The sequence below is a fragment of the Osmerus eperlanus genome, chromosome 20, assembly GCF_963692335.1.
Source record: "Osmerus eperlanus chromosome 20, fOsmEpe2.1, whole genome shotgun sequence".
In the NCBI taxonomy this organism is placed as follows: Eukaryota; Metazoa; Chordata; class Actinopteri; order Osmeriformes; family Osmeridae; genus Osmerus; species Osmerus eperlanus.
Window position 1 is genome coordinate 6,869,545 of NC_085037.1, and position 15,885 is coordinate 6,885,429.

Genomic DNA, 15,885 nt, shown 5'->3' on the forward strand with positions numbered 1-15,885 from the left:
AATCTGCTAAACTATTGGCTCATATGTCTGTCACTCTAAACAAGTCCTCGAGTTCAAGGTAGTCTGACTGTAGAAAGTAATGAAGATGGAGGGTTTGATGTTGTTGAAATATTTAGGAGATTTATGGAGTAATTGATAGCCATTTACCTGTCGTGTCGAATCGATATCGGACGCCGAAAGCAAGAAATTGCAAGATAGTATGATAGTAAGTAAACTAAAACTTTCCTCTCTCATGATCTTAATGTCAAGAAAGCGCTTAGTCTGTAACACACTGACAGTTCAAATCAGAGTGTCGGTTTGGGATTATCCAGCACTGGTAAGCAAATTTAGCTGCTGCTCGAGTCTCTACTGTCCGCTAAGAAGCTTGTGGATTGCTGGTAGCCGAATCTGTCTCTGGCGAAGAGAAATGTAACGCATTATAGAAAGCCAACCGGCTGAATTGACAAAAAGCGATCGCTAGCTAGTCAACCTGCCAATCTACTATGGTGTAACGCAACATAAAATACTAGGAATAACTAGCTAGCTGCTATACAAGATAGCTAGTCCATATTCGTAAACCAAGGTTGCCAACAAACTATCTAGCTAAAGTAGCTAATATCGTTTATAATGGTATTATAATATGTATGGCCAGCATCAGTACTCTACACTGGAGATTGACACACACATGCATGTCAATGTTCAAGCTGATTGAACTTGTGATAAGCTCTGGCTATACTATGGATAAATACAAGGGACATACAATGAATGAGCATGTGCCTTTTAACCTGTGTGTGTGCTCAAATTGATTCCTCACCTGACTCCATTATTAATGTGCTTGTACATAGTCTATTATTCGAACGACCAGCCACTCAGCAAGTCTGAGTTAGGCTCGAGCTACTTCTCTATTTGTTCAGGAGGCTGGTTGAGTAATGCATTGTTAGAATTTTTTCAAAATCTCTCATGTGAGACCGCTTTCCTGTTTCTATAACACTCTGCAAAACCCCTCTTCCGCAAGAGGCTGGTGAGTGTGTGTGACAGTGTGTGCCGCAGTAAGCTGACTTCAGCACCTAGTAGTCGGATTTCTAAATGAGCTTAATGTATTTGTTTTGTTGGTACACATGTTGTTCAAAATCGAGCATGTGGGTTTAATAAGCTGTGTCCTATCCTAAGCCCCTGCTTCAGACAGGGCTATAGACAACAACTGGGCTTGTCTTATTTATTGTGGAAGCAAGCTGTTCTTTCCACTGTCTTGAGAAGACTGCCTTTACCCCACAGATGTGTGTTATTGTGTGAGAGTATTTAGTGTGTGTCTGTGTCTCTGCCTAATTGCCCTCTAGCAATGGATGTCACTTTAAATATGTTATATTTGGTGGAAAGTGTGCCCATATGGGGGGGGGGGGGGAGAAGGAGGTGAAGGAGAAAGGGAGAGAGAAGCCTGTTAAATTGAGCTGTCGTGCAGCCAGAGTGTCTGGGGTCTCTTAATGCACTGTGACAGAGTCTTCCTCAGGCAACCAGGATGCAGGGAAGGACCCGGGGTCTGTCTGTCGACAGGAATCCATTCACATGGAGGGACACAGCAGGGATGCCTCTTGGTGCCGCTCACAGTTCTCCTCTGCTCTCAGAGGTCTGACACATCCTGACCATTGGAACCCAGTCATCCACTTGACAGAGGCCCAACACAGAGCCTTATATGGAATTTGTCGGAACTGTTTCAGTCAAAACACACATATTGTGCATTTCATGAAAGTAGGGACTTTTCCATTTCTGGGAATCTTCTTTGGAAAATCCAGCTAATCACCACATGCGGAAGTACTAAAATTAGGACTGAAAAATCCAAATAGGAGGATCAGTAAAAGGAACTCTCCGACTAGGACTAAGCCTATTGCTGCCTGGGAGAGTGGAGAGATGGAGGCGAGAGAGACGGGGAGGGAGGCTAAGAAGAGGGAGAGGAGCGGAAGCAGGAGCGATGGTGTTGATAACGAGTAAATCACTGATCCTTTTAGGCATACCAGCTAAAGAAGAAGATGCTAAGGAGAGACAGGAAAGAGAGCGAGGGAGGGAGGGGGAGATGTTGAGAGGAGGACAGAGCGTAGGCTGCTATAAGAGGATTCCACCCTGTCAGATCCCTCTCTCACGGCTCTTAGACCACGCTGTGATTACACACACACACACTGATGTACACACCCGCCAGCACACAAACACACCCACGCACAGGTTCACATGTACAAACACAGACAATAAACAGCCTCAAAAAACAAGGGCTGAAGGCAGTGCACTTTATGTGAGAGGAGCTAAGAACCGCAACTAAAATCAGCCACTCTACAGGGAGCACTTAAGAGAAGGAGATGGAGGGAAGGGGAAAGGTGGAGTAGATGAGGTAACAAAGGGTCATTAGATGGGCAAAGGAAGGAGGGAAGGTATGGAGGTGAAAGAGAGAGACAAGCAGAGATAGAAAGAGAGCCAGGGACTGCCAGAGAGGTAACAAGAAATCCAAGAAAGGTGTAAACATCAGCAGGACTGATGGCTGGGGAGCAGTGGAGGTTTGCGGATGCCCAGGGGCCTGTGTGGGCGTGCAGAAGACCAGTCCGACAACTCTTCCTCCTGGGCCAGAATTCCTGGTTCTGCCCCCCTCCCGTGCCTGGCTCCCGTGCAGAACTACTGCCCTTCACTTCACACTGCTCTTTAAAGTATTGTTATCATGCACACAGAACCCCTCTTCATGACTCCAGTGGCGTAGTCGTTAGTTTAGTGGAGGCAGTGTAGTTGAGTCGCAGACTGGGCCAGTGAAGCCAAGTGTTGGAGTCCGTTTCGGATTGTGATGTTATTTAACCCTTGTGTTATCTTCGGGTCATTCTGACCCATCAGTCATTGTGACCCACCGTCGTATTGCGACAGATTTACCGCATACAAAGACAAAGTGAAGCATTTTCTTTTAACCGTTGGGCTGTCTCAGACCCCCCACATTGCAAAGGTTAAAAGAAAATTATTTTAATTTGTTTTTGTATTGGGTAAAATTGGGTAAACACAACGATGGTTCGTTATGAACCTTTGGGTCATGTGACCCGAAGGCAGCACGAGGGTTAAGGACATTTCATCAATGTTTCTGTATGGGGCTGTAGACTTCTCTCTCTTTCTCCCTCTGTCATTTTCACCTTCTTGCTTTCTCACACACAATCTCTCTCACTCCTTCTCTCCACCCCTTTGCCAGTCCTCTGAAACAGAGCTCTCTGATTGGCTTATCCACCCCTCACTTCCTGAAAGAGGAATATATGCCCGTGTGTGCAACAGTGTGTCGTAATTCTCATGAATCAAGGAGGAGTGTGTAGTGTTTCTCTTGTAGACAGGAGAGTCTAAACAGTCCCCCTGGCTGTCCATAATACTGTAAGTACTCCCTGCCTCTCCAGACACCTCCGTTTATCCTGGGGTCTTAGACTGTCTGTCTCCGGGACAACTTGTTCCATTTGCCTGCTTGAAACTTATGACTCAGAATGCCTTAATTTGTCTGTGGGTGTGACCTTTCCTTTTGCAGACTGTTGTAGTTGTTATAGAGAGATTTTATCCTGTGGTCAAAAGAAACAGCATTGGATCCCGCCAGCTAAAGTTTGAAGTCTGCCTGAACAGTCTGCCGGGGTGATTTGTGTGTGAAATGTTCGAACCAGAAGATCAAAACGTGTGCTACTGACTCATACACTGCGACTGAGAGCATTTCTTACTGTACATCGTAGCGCTTTCTGCTTTGTGTGGGTCTTTATGGACTTGGACTGTGCATGTGTGTGTTTGCAGTTAGGCTGGGTGTAGCCTGTGTGTGTGTGTGTATATGTGTGTGTTTGCAGTTAGGCTGTGTGTGCGTGTGTTTGGCAGCAGTCTGATGAGCTTAGTGTACCACTCAGTCCGAAAAACACTACCATTGTGCTCAATGGACACACACACACAGAGAAGATTAGGAGTGTACCTAACAGAGGGGCAGTGTTGGTGTTTTTGCAGGGTATGTTAAAGGTTTCCTCGTCCTTTTCAGGAGGACAGAGAACTCACGATATCCTAAGCTCATTCACGAGGACTTATACTACCAAGCCAACATCTGACTGTGTGTGTGTGTCTGTGTGTGTGTTTCAGAAACGGAGGAGGAAGTTAACAAAATCGGGCCGGGTGTGTCTGGGAACAGGTTGACAAGTTGGCTGTTCTACCTGAACAGGTTATGTGAAACTAGAAAGGGAACATGCACTCACCCGTGATGTTCCTCAATCCTGCTCTGTTCTGTCATACGCTTGTCTACAGCCAGGGCCAGGCTGTCCCTCCGGCTGGGTGAGGAGGGCTGTTGCTTTGGGTGCTAGGTGGGCTATTAGGCCTAGAAACAGAACAGAGACATACAACTGAATTAATGATCCTAACTGCTGTGTTTCTGTATGTGTGTCCCCACATCCAAGGCAGTTTACCTCCTTGAATCCCTCTGTCAGCCAGGTAACCGGGGGCAGCAGTGATAATGAACTACCACTTCTTCTTCTTCTTCCTGCAACTCTGTTCATCACTGTCGCTCTCCTCCTCAATTAGACCCGCCCTCTTGTTTCTGTCCATCTTTCCCTGCCTGCAACTCCACCTCCTGTGTAGATCCATCTTTCAATGGATCCCCTCATCCATATGCTCACCTCTTCATTCTTCAGATCAGTCAATCAGTCTACCCACCCATCTGTCTAGTTACATTTACATATTTAGCAGACGCTCTTATCCAGAGCGACTTACAGTAAGTACAGGGACATTCTCCCCCCGAGGCAAGTAGGGTGAAGTGCCTTGCCCAAGGACTCAACGTCATTTAGCACGGACAGGAATCAAACCAACAACCTTCTGATTAATAGCCAGACTTCCTAACCGCTCAGCCATCTGACCCCCCCCAAGTGTCTAGTCAGCTAGACACTTGGCCAATGGTGCCCTGAATAGTGTATGGTGGTGTATGTGTGTGTGCCTCTGTCAGTAAGTCTTAGGAGGAGGATGATTGAGTTTGGTAAATTCTTGGCTACTTCACCCAAAGCTATAATCACAGCTTGTCACTGAAGTTACCCTGCAATCACACACACACACACACACACACACACACACACACACTGTAGCCATAATGAGGTTCCTTTTTTTCCTAGGACTTGACAGAAAGACAAAAGGAGAGAGTGAGAGAACTAGAGAGGGCAGGAAAGAGGGAGGCAGGATGCTGATTTCCCTGCAGTGGCCTGAATGTTGCCAGTTTGATGACTCACCCCTCCTCCCCTTAAATTCCCACCATGGTACAGTCTATAAATATACCTGCCAGCAGGGAGGGGCAACTAAGTTGCAATTTGGGGTTGGGGGGTGGCCGTAGTAGATGGTCGTGAAAGGATTCGCTCTTTAAGCGGAACAAGAGAAAATACCTTGATGAAAGAGAACCTGCCACAAATGTTACAGTAGATAAATCCTATACTCCCTTCCAACCTTGTTTGGCTTTGATCCTGCACAAACAGAAACGAGAAGGAGGAGAAATGGAGATAGACAGAAGGGAAAAGGACAGAAGGGAAAGGGACATGGAGGGGTTATGGGGGACATGGAGGGGTTATGGGGGACATGGAGGGGTTATGGGGGACATGGGGGGGTTATGGGGGACATGGGGGGGTTATGGGGGACATGGGGGGGTTATGGGGGACATGGAGGGGTTATTGTGGTTGTCCCTAAAGAGGGGTCCCGGGTCACACATTCCCTAATCTCATCACTAAACCTAGATCAGGACTGGGACTAGCTTAATCTGAGCCTGGACCTTGAGTGACAAGGAAAGAAAACTGGAGGCTGCACATTTAGACACACCAATCCCTTTTCTCTCTCTCTTTACAGCTCTCCATCTCTCGGTCTCACACTTGCCCCCCACCCAGACACACACACACACACTCTCTCCCTCCCTCCTTGTTCTTGCGTAACACCATTAGAGTGTAGGAAATGAAGAGGCAACCACACGCCGTCAGAGGAGAGGGAGAGGGCCAGATGAGAGAGGAGGAGGAGCAGGGGGAGGGAGAGTGTGAGATGGAGAGGACTGAGAGTTAGCGCGCAGCAGAGACACGAGGAGACACACACACACACACACAGGGAGAGGGGGAGGAAAAAGAGAGGGGAGGGGAGTATGATAGACAAGAGGAGGCACACACACCATGACATGTTTTGGAGTATGATCCATTCCGCACTCATGCACAGTTAGGTATTTGTGAGCATTGCAGGTAAGCACAACGCCATCTCTTAGCCCCGCTTTCTTTTCATTTCTGTCTCTGTTGAGAGGTGGTCCACACACACACTCATTCTGCAATCCAAGTTCTGTCTGCTGAAAATGTTGTCTGCATCGCCTCACCATTCAGCAGCGTTGTAGTGCTATACTAGGCTAACTAGCATAATGCTCATGCTTGAATTGTTTCTGAAAGTGTGTGTGTGTGTGTGTTTGCTTGCCTGTGGTCAAATGCATGATAGCGTTACAAACAACAAGCACTGACAACGGAAGGTAACCTTGAAGGTGTGTGGAGTGCGGGGGGGGGGGTGGTGAACGCAGTGTCTGATGGCAAGCAGCTGTTTGCAAGCGTACGAGAAGAGAGGTGGAGGAAGGAATCATCAGAGGAAAACCTTTTGTGTGTTTTTAGGTCCCCAAACAAACATGTATGCCCTCACAGTAAAGAAAATGTTGTGGATGAATGTGTTTAATAATCAGACGTCCCCCCCATTCTCTCTCTCTCTCTCTCTCTCTCTCTCTCTCTCTCTCTCTCTCTCTCTCTCTCTCTCTCTCTCTCTCTCTCTCAGGTAGAGGTGGTCCTACATCAGATGAGGGAATATGTTGGCTATGGACCAAGGAGTGGTGGAGGAATGGCTGTCAGAGTTTAAGGTAGTGTGTGTGTGTGTGTGTGGTAGAGGGAAAGCCCCACAATGACTTTGCATCATCAATATTCAGCCCACTTGCCTTGTTCAGTACACCATCCACTGCTTATCACTGTCAGACTACACACACACACACACACACACAGACTGACTGAAATGATTGCAGGCTAGCTGTCAGCAAATCTAACAGCGGTGAAGGACTTCACCACAAGGAATTGCTTGTTAAAACACATTATCTCTCTCATATGCAGATATACACTCACAGATGCAGAAATTGACGGTAGACTTGATGAGATAGTAAGAAGTAGCAGTATTGCCTGTGTGTAGCTGAACGCAAAATCAACATTATAGGTATGCTAATAGTACAAAATGTCAACTCATATTGTTCACATGATGGAAGGCTAGTGATGTGTGTGTGTGTGTGTGTGTGTCAGACCCTCCCAGACAGTGCTGTGTCCAGCTACTCCGCGTCTCTGAAGGAGAAAGGCTCCCTCGTCCCTGCGCTCTACAAAGTCATCAGAGAGAACTACAGTGACGTGAGCCTTCTCTCCTCCTCTCGCCCTCTCTCTGACACCCTCACTCTCGGGCTCGTCCTCACGACTACGAATCTCCCTCTCCTCGTCTTTCTCACGGTCTCTCTCTCTCTCTCATTCGTTCTCTCTGCCACTTACTCCGCCTCTCTTTCCCAGTCTCTCTCTCTCTGTCTAGTTTCTTTGTTTTACTTCAGTCACCTTAGGCCTGCTTTAACTCTCTCTGTGTGTGTGTGTATTGTGTGTGTTGTGTGTGTGTGTGTGGCCGTCTATTGTCCGTGCGTGTGCAGCTGCTGGAGTCTGTGTGTCACCAGCTGTTTGAGTTCTACCGTAGCGGGGAGCCCCGTCTCCAGCGCTTCACCCTGCAGTTCCTCCCCGAGCTGCTGTGGAGCCTGCTGTCCGTCAGCGCCGCCCGCCACCCCCACACCTCCGGCTGCATAGAGGCCCTGCTGCTGGGCATCTACAACCTGGTCAGTCTGGGTGTTTGTGTGGGTGCGTGGGTGGGGTTGAGGGGGTGTAGCACGGTGCTGGGAGTCATCGGCGACGTCTCACCGTCGGCTCGCGTTTGTCTCTTGGAGCTTTCACACGAGTCATTCAGAACAAGCAGCTGCCATTTTGTCTCTTTGACTTGATTTGGCTCTCTCTTCCTCTGCCCCCTCCCTTCCTACCTCTCTGTCTCTCCGTATCTCTCTCCTCCTCTCTCCCTCCCTCTCTCCCTCCTCAACAGGAGATAGTAGACAAAGATGGACAGAGCAAAGTCCTCTCCTTCGCTATCCCCGCCCTCTCCAAGCCTTCAGTATACCATGAGGTGAGCGCACACACACAAACACCTTTCCCCCACCATTGATAGATGGCCAAGTGGTCTGAATTGTGCCTAACTCCCTACCACCACCATCTATAGCCTTCCACCATTGGCTCTCTGGCCTTGACGGAAGGCGCTCTAGCCAACCATGGTCTTAGCAGGGTGGTGTACAGTGGGCCCCACCTACAGAGAGAGACCTTCACTGCTCAGAACAGGTAAGACATGCCAAGGGTGTGTTCACGCTTGTTCCACCTTTCATGGTAGGTTTTATGGTTGCACTGTGATAAGCTCACTTGTGATAACATTTGTTCCAGTTCAGCTTCTTGACAAGTTCAAACAAGATTGCAGTGGCATTGGGGTCATGTTGCGGTTTGTGTGTGACCATGTGCCCGTGAGTCTGACCGTGTGTGTGTGTGTGCGTGCGTGTGACTGTGTGATCTAGGTTTGAGGTGCTGACCTTCCTGTTGCTGTGTTACAATGCAGCACTCAGTTACATGACCTCTTCCTCCCTGCAGTCACTCTGCCAGCTCAGCTCCAGGTAACACACACACACACAGGTGCATCAAATACTCCCACTGCTCAGGTAGCATTTCCTTAGATTAAAGGCTTTATTGTGGAAGAAAACATAGATACCAGAGAGAGAGACAGAGAGAGAGACAGAGAGAGAGACAGAGAGAGAGACAGAGAGAGAGACAGAGAGAGAGACACGAGAGAGAGAGACACGAGAGAGAGAGACACGAGAGAGAGAGACACGAGAGAGAGACACGAGAGACCTCAGGTCTCAGAGTGAGCAGTGTTCTCATTAGTCCAGACTGAGGAGAGAAGTTTGGTTCAGCTGTATATGAGGCTGTGTCCTTCAGTAGCACCAGCTCGGGTTGTAATGAACTTAGCAACAGATCCAAATTGATTAAACAAGGTTTCAGTGATCCTCATTGGCTGACTGTATTCTCTTTTCCCTGATTGGACCGTCATGCAGGGTGTGTATCTGCGGTTACCCTCGGCAACAGCTACGCCGCTACAAAGGCATCAGTGCCCGAATGACTGTGACATCAGAGTTCCTGGTCCAGCTCATCACGGGAATACACTACGCTCTGTGAGTGCACCCCCACACACTACACACACACACATCTCAAACTGAAACTGTAGTTAACTGTAGACACACAACAACAACACAAACAAACTCTCTTCCTCTCCACCCTCTCTCTCTCTCTCTCCTGCAGGTGTAATGGGGAGGCTGACGTGGGTTCTAAGGCACTGGATGACGTTCTGTACAGAGCTCAGTTGGAACTGTTCCCTGAGGCACTGCTGGTGGGTGCCATGGTGTATCTGGTCACATGACTACACCCTCTCTGGAGTGGCCGGAGGATTTGTGTTTGTTTCTAGGAACTGTGCGTGAAAGAGAGAGAGAGAGACATTTTGTGTATGTTTCTTTGGCAATGTAGGCCTATATGTAATCCAAGTAGATTACTTGCATGGTTTACACTCAGGAACGCTAATCTGTAATCCCATTGGTCCAGGGGCAAAGGGATTGGACAGTATCTCAACGAATTACAGCAGCACAAGAGGGCAAAGGTGTATTCCAGCCAACAGATCAGATCACACATAATAGCAATATTGATGTTGTCATGAAAATGACAATACAGAAATAATTCCAGAGATGTCAGTCTTTCAGTCTACTAATTATGTCTCAAATTGCAACATAATCTATACACAGAGCTCAGACTGGAGAGCTGAGTTTGAGGATGTGTTTTGGTCCGATTTTTGAGCGTATATAGACTAGTGGCGTATATAGACTAGTGACGTGGCCTGTGTAGCAGTTGCAGCTGACCAACAAAGGGCTTTGTTGTTTTGCGTTTGGTGATTATGGTGCTGAGTCCCTGAGTATTTGAGCTGTGTGACTGGACTTAACTTGAGGCCACCACACACTCTGGGCTAATACAGTTGTATTGGGAGCCTTAAACGGCAACACAGAAGAATCTTATGGTGGAAATTCCTTCAGGTGTCAGTTCAGAGCGTGTGTGTGTGTGAACACACAGTTTCCCGCTGATAGTTTAGAGATGGAGAAAATGTACACAACTGAAAATAAATGGCGCGTGTTCCTCTGTAGGTGGGCAACGCCATCAAGTCATCCCTGCATGGGGCGGCGTTGAAGAGCAACAAGGAGGGGGCTCGCAGCATCCAGGTGGACATCACCCCCACCTCCTCACGCATTTCCCGCAACGCCGTCACCTCGCTGTCCATCAGGGGGCACCGGTGGAAGAGACACGGTGAGACACACACACACACACACAGTCAGAGGACTTGCAGTCGAAACACCCCCAGAACATTACCGGGAAGAACAGAATGAGAGATTCACTCACTCACGAAAACACACACAGACACACACTACGTGTCTGTAGAAGTTACCCACACAGACCTGGGTGTGTGTCTGTCGCTGTTGTGTTCAGAGCAGAGAAGAGAGAGAGACTATCGTTACACCATCGCTTGTTCATATCCTCTCCTGTATCCCACCTCCATATCATCCCTCTCTGCTGAATCTATAGATGACAGAATAGTACAGACAGGAGATCCCTCACACCCCACATAGATGTCGAGTTTCTAGATGGTGTTTCATTCCCTGTGGTCAGTCACTACCTTCTAGCTGTTCCAGGGTCCTCTATAGGAAAGGAGACACGGATCTGACGCAGGCAGCTGAGAGGAGAGACAGGCAGCAGAAGAGATGAGACAAGGGGAGGAAGAAGTTGGAAACAGCAGAGGTGCATCCAGAGAGATACCTCCAGAGTCAGAGCAGTGATTGGCTGGTCCGAGGTGTGAAGCTCCTTAAGTGTTCCACACGCAAAAGAGCAGGAAATAGTAGCCCATGGACCATTATCTTCGAATTGAATAGGACCGAAAAGTGAAGTTTCTCCTGCACAGTAAGAAACAGCTATTCATGACCCAGGCGTCTCCTCCGACCCTTCCTGTTTCATGGTCCCATGGTCCAGTCGCACTCATCCCAGACTGACCTGTCGTTCTGGTGAAATAATGAGCTCAAGTGCTTTCATCTCATCTGTCCTCTAGTCCATGTAGAGCTAGCCCCGTCATGTCGACTGTCCTCCAGGTAGAACTAGCCCCCTCGTGTCTACTGTGGGATCACTATGATTTCTGTCTTTGAACTTTTTGTTTTCTTTAAGCCATTACATTTATTTGTATTTTTTTTTGTTACATGTGTTGTGTGTTTGTTTTTATCTGTGTGTGTTTGTCCATGGTGCATGTGTGTCCATGTGTCCATGTCTCTGTGTTCATATACGCCCCCCCCCCCCCCCCCACCAGAATCCCAGGAGGTCAGTATAGACAGTGATCCCGCCCTGGGGGGGGTATCTATCCCAGAGATCAATGTGACGGGGGTGAGCGGCGAGCGCATGCCCAACGGAGACTCCCTGCGACCTCGCTCCGACCTGCGAACACAGCCTGACCCTGAGCCACTGGGCGGAGCCTCCGAGGTCAGCTTGGACACTAGAGGTCACGACCCCCCCAACCCCAAGGGTCAGGAGGTCAGGAGGCAGAAGTCTGTGAGGCGATTGGTGGATGAGGGTACTGGGCCCTCCTCCACAGGGAGGAGCCAGCACTAGGCTCCACCCTCTCCCCCGCCCACTCCCAGGGGTAACCTAGGTAACCGTGTGTTGGGACTTGGTCTGGAACTGCATGGTGAAAGCTGACTAATGTTTGTGCTGCCCTCCGCAACTCAACCTGGCCTTTTTCTATAAAGGACAACTACCTTTTTTTCCTAATCCCACTACTCCTCTCATCCTTCTCTTCTGTCCTTTTACCCAGCCTCTTCCCTTTGTTCACTTGCTCACTCTCCATCTCTTCTCCTGTAATAAATAAAGCCCTAGCCGGAATGATGATTTCCTTAACTGGAAGCTCGAATGTTCTAATACTGTTTGTGTGAGGGGAAAAATCTTGATACGAGCACCAGATTCTCCTCAGGTTCCGGTGGAAAACTGAAACACTGTTCCAAGACTGTGACAGTGTCACCAGCAGCCGTAGGGCATTGTGGGATCAAGGACTGCAACGTTTTTATTTTTATTATTTTTTTGTGGTCTCACTCCTGACACATTGCCACCAGGGTTGCCACGGGAGACAGACTGCCCCCTCCTGATTGGTAGCTACAGTAGCTGAGGAGGATAGGCAGCTCTTGATGAATTGGATGCCAGCTTATGTCAAAGCATACAGAATCTGAGTGTAATAACCACAATGAGAAATCTCAAGCGAATCGGACCTTGAAAGCCCAGCCACACATGGGGCTCTGCTAAGTACAAACCCCTACGTGGGTAAACTAGAGTCCTTTTATAAACTTCTTATTAGCTATGTGATGGACCTGCCTATCTATCAGCTGGTGACTGGTGTACAGTGATAGAATAATAATAATAACACAGTGTGTGTGTGTTTGTGCCTAGTGTTAGTGTTCCTTTGCCTGTCCTTTGGTGACTCTTGAGCTTTCTGCTAACTACACTTCCCTGACTCCTGCTTCGTGCTTTGGGACTGTGATCATCCCTGATACCTGTAACACAATGTCTCACAATGTGTGTGTGTGTGTGTGTGTGTGTGTGTGTGTGTGACAATCTCACCCCTCTATTCCATAATGTAGTTGAACTCTGTCATACAGCCTGCTTCCCATTCTATCCGATACCTAGCGAAACGTTCTGGTTTTAGTTAGGTGTGAAGTAAAGACCTGAACTAGAGTTACAACTGTAATCTAAGTTCTGTGGTCTAAACCAGTTTCTATGCTCTGGGTTTCAGGATGTGGTGTAAATGACTGCGGCTTCATTTCAATTTATAAAACAGGCTGAATGACAGAGATGTGACTTTCCTTCTCTTTCATGTTGTACTTACTTTTCTCTTGGTTAATATATCTCTCTCTTTCTCTCTGTCTCTCTCCCCCCAGACGCAGTGGATCTGGGTTCCCCGGACGAGCTGATGGAGATCTCTGAAGTGGACGAGGGGGTGTGGCCGGGTGGGGCTGGGCCTGACCTGACTCCACCCACCATCACCGTGAGCAACAGTGTACCCTCGGCAACACCCGGGGGAAAGGCCAATAAGAGAAACCGATTGGGCGGGCGAGCCAGTAAGGATAAGGAGGCGTGTCCCTCCATGGGGCGGGCGGCAAGCGAGAGTGTGGAGCTGTCATTCAAACGTCTGACGCTGACCTCCAGCCAATCGGTGCCCAAGGCAGGGGCTCTCAGTAACCTGACACGTACAGCCAGCGCCGTCTTCTCACGCTCCTTCGAGCACGCTGGCGGCAATGCCCCCCCTCCTGGTAACCACGCCATTGAGACTGGGCGCTACTCATGTAGTTTGCAGGAGGAGGGGCTAGGGTATTTAACCCCCGTCCCCAACCATGCACAGCGCTCTCCTAGCATCAGTGTGCACCTCGGCAGTGACCTTTGAGTCCCCTCCTCTTGGAACGACATCGCCCCAGACCCTGTACCTGTGACCTGGAACTAGCCTGCCCATAGGACTAGATCACTAACAACACACACCATACACCTTTCCTCGTCCAACTTTTATTCCTCCTCCCCCTTCTCAGTTATACACTCCAGGCCACCATCCACCACTCCCTCTCCAGCCCAGGAGTTCTCTTTACTCCTGTCATCCCCACATTGAGGGTGTCTTCAAGGCCTGCTGGAGAATGGTGACTGGCATGGACAACCTACTCCTGGAACTACAGACTTACTGCCATCTGGTGATGTGTTGACAAAACTGCAGCTCGTTGAATCCCTGCCCAGCCGTCTTTGTGTGTGTGTGTCTGTGTGTGCGCATCACTAAAACTGTGTCCGCGAGGATTTGGAAATGTAATATTTTAATTGAATCTTGTTGTCCTGCTTGGCTTTCCATGCATCCCCCCTGACTACGCCCCTTATGATGGGGCAGACACTGTATGTACTGTGTGTGTGTGTGTTTTTAGTGTGCATGGCTGTTTTTAAGAATAAAGGCTGCTGATTGATACAAGATATGATTCTCCTGAACAGAAGTGAACTATTTTAATTACAATAACCCTCCGTGAACTGTGCCCGCCCTCGTCCTCCCATCCTGTGTTCCTGTTGCTATGGCAATTACCTGCTTCTTCATTCAGTGACTCTTAAATGAGCAAATGTCTCATACAAGGATATGTCATGATTGTTTACAGTAGGAAAATGTTGATGTCGTTCTGTGAAAGCAATATGTTTCTCTGTCTTTCCCACACCCTCCCCCTGGCACCTTCTGATTGGCTGTCCACCCATAATGACCTTTGGAGGAATTGATTTTTATTTTTTTACTTGATTTGGGATCTATATAATGTTTTGTGTGATGTGTAAACTGTGGACCTTTTTGTATGAAAGAGAGAGACTGGTTGACTTGTGTTTTTTAAATCTGTGGTATTTTGAAAAAGCAAAGAATGCTTTGAGCTGTGATATTTTCCCAGAAATGGAGAGAGCGTTGTGTTTTCTGGCAGTATTAACACTCCCACGTACAGTGTTGAAAGAGCTTAATAGCCTCTGCTTGACACAGCCCTCACGCCAAAGTAGCAAGGCAACACCAAGATCCCAGATCAATCCATATGCTCCTACCCCACCTCCAAAACCACTGCAGATCTCACAGCAGGAGAAAGCAATATGGCTGGTGTTCAGCTGTTCTTCAAAAGAACAAGGTGAAGAGTTCACTATATTTCTAACACCAAGCCAACCATTTACAGATCTTTACCTGTTGATTGGGGGGGGGGGGGGGGGGCAGTTTGAGGTTATGCATCCTGATTTCTCCAATCCACTCCTTTTTTAGGTGTTAGTACAAGTGATATTAGTAGTGATATTGTGTTTGTATGTCTGTCAGATCCACCACCTGCTTGGCTCCCCTCCTTATTGACAGAACCGATCTGTAGGACAGACAGAGCACTGTGGAACTCTACTGTAAGACAACTCCTTCAAACATTCAGTGTTCTAAAAGATCTATCTACAGCTCCACAAGCCCACTGTCCCAGAGAAAGTGTGTTCCTTAATTATATAAGTGTTTTTAGAACTGTTTTATATCTAAGAGGAACAAATAACAATCATCATGTTTCTGTATGTTGGTTTACAGAATGTGAAAATAGGCTGGTGAGTTGTACATACTGTTGTACTAAAGTTGTTGGTTTATTGGCCTTTTTGTCTGAAGACCTCTTGCTAGAACTTCTGGGAATAAAGTGTTTCTATATTTCAGACTGTTCTTATCTGTTACACACATTATAGTCCACCATACTTAACCCTTGTGTTATCTTCGGGTCATTCTGACCCATCAGCCGTGTGACCCACCGTCGTATTGCGACAAATTTACCCCATACAAAAACAAAGTGAAGCATTTTCTTTTAACCGTTGGGCTGTCGCAGACCCCCCACATTGCAAAGGTTAAAATAAAATTATTTTTATTTGTTTTTGTATTGGGTAAAACTGGGTAAACACAACGATGGTTCGTTATGAACCTTTGGGTCATGTGACCCGAAGGCAGCACAAGGGTTAAATATCTACATTGCTGGTGTATAGCCTAGCTCTTGGATGTTTGGAGTTTCCCATAATGTACATTAAATTAGCATTGGATGTTGCTGAATGTAACAGTAACTTTACAATTACTAAATGTAAATGACTTAATGTAAAATGTAAACTTTAGTGGATCATCATTTTGCATATTGTAGCTAATTGCGTCTACTCGGTGGCG

The 15,885-nt window shown here is 47.7% G+C and overlaps 1 protein-coding gene across 4 annotated transcripts; it reads left to right on the forward strand.

The window, feature by feature from the left end:
* The first annotated feature begins 64 nt into the window (after positions 1 to 64).
* hycc1 (hyccin PI4KA lipid kinase complex subunit 1) lies at positions 65 to 15,392 on the forward strand. Of its 4 annotated transcripts, XM_062486858.1 has the most exons (12): positions 65 to 205; positions 6,772 to 6,853; positions 7,281 to 7,382; positions 7,667 to 7,846; positions 8,104 to 8,184; positions 8,278 to 8,393; positions 8,621 to 8,716; positions 9,155 to 9,271; positions 9,399 to 9,486; positions 10,286 to 10,445; positions 11,491 to 11,829; positions 13,106 to 13,245. In XM_062486858.1, the coding sequence occupies exons 2-11, from the start codon at positions 6,803 to 6,805 to the stop codon at positions 11,787 to 11,789; spliced, it is 1,290 nt and encodes a 429-aa protein (XP_062342842.1). In that variant the 5' UTR covers positions 65 to 205; positions 6,772 to 6,802; the 3' UTR covers positions 11,790 to 11,829; positions 13,106 to 13,245. The 4 variants fall into 4 exon arrangements, with proteins under 4 accessions (XP_062342842.1, XP_062342839.1, XP_062342840.1 ...); XM_062486855.1 differs by lacking the exon at positions 11,491 to 11,829 and having other exon boundaries at positions 13,106 to 15,392; XM_062486856.1 differs by lacking the exons at positions 65 to 205; positions 11,491 to 11,829 and adding an exon at positions 3,250 to 3,360 and having other exon boundaries at positions 13,106 to 15,392.
* Positions 15,393 to 15,885: the final 493 nt, after the last annotated feature.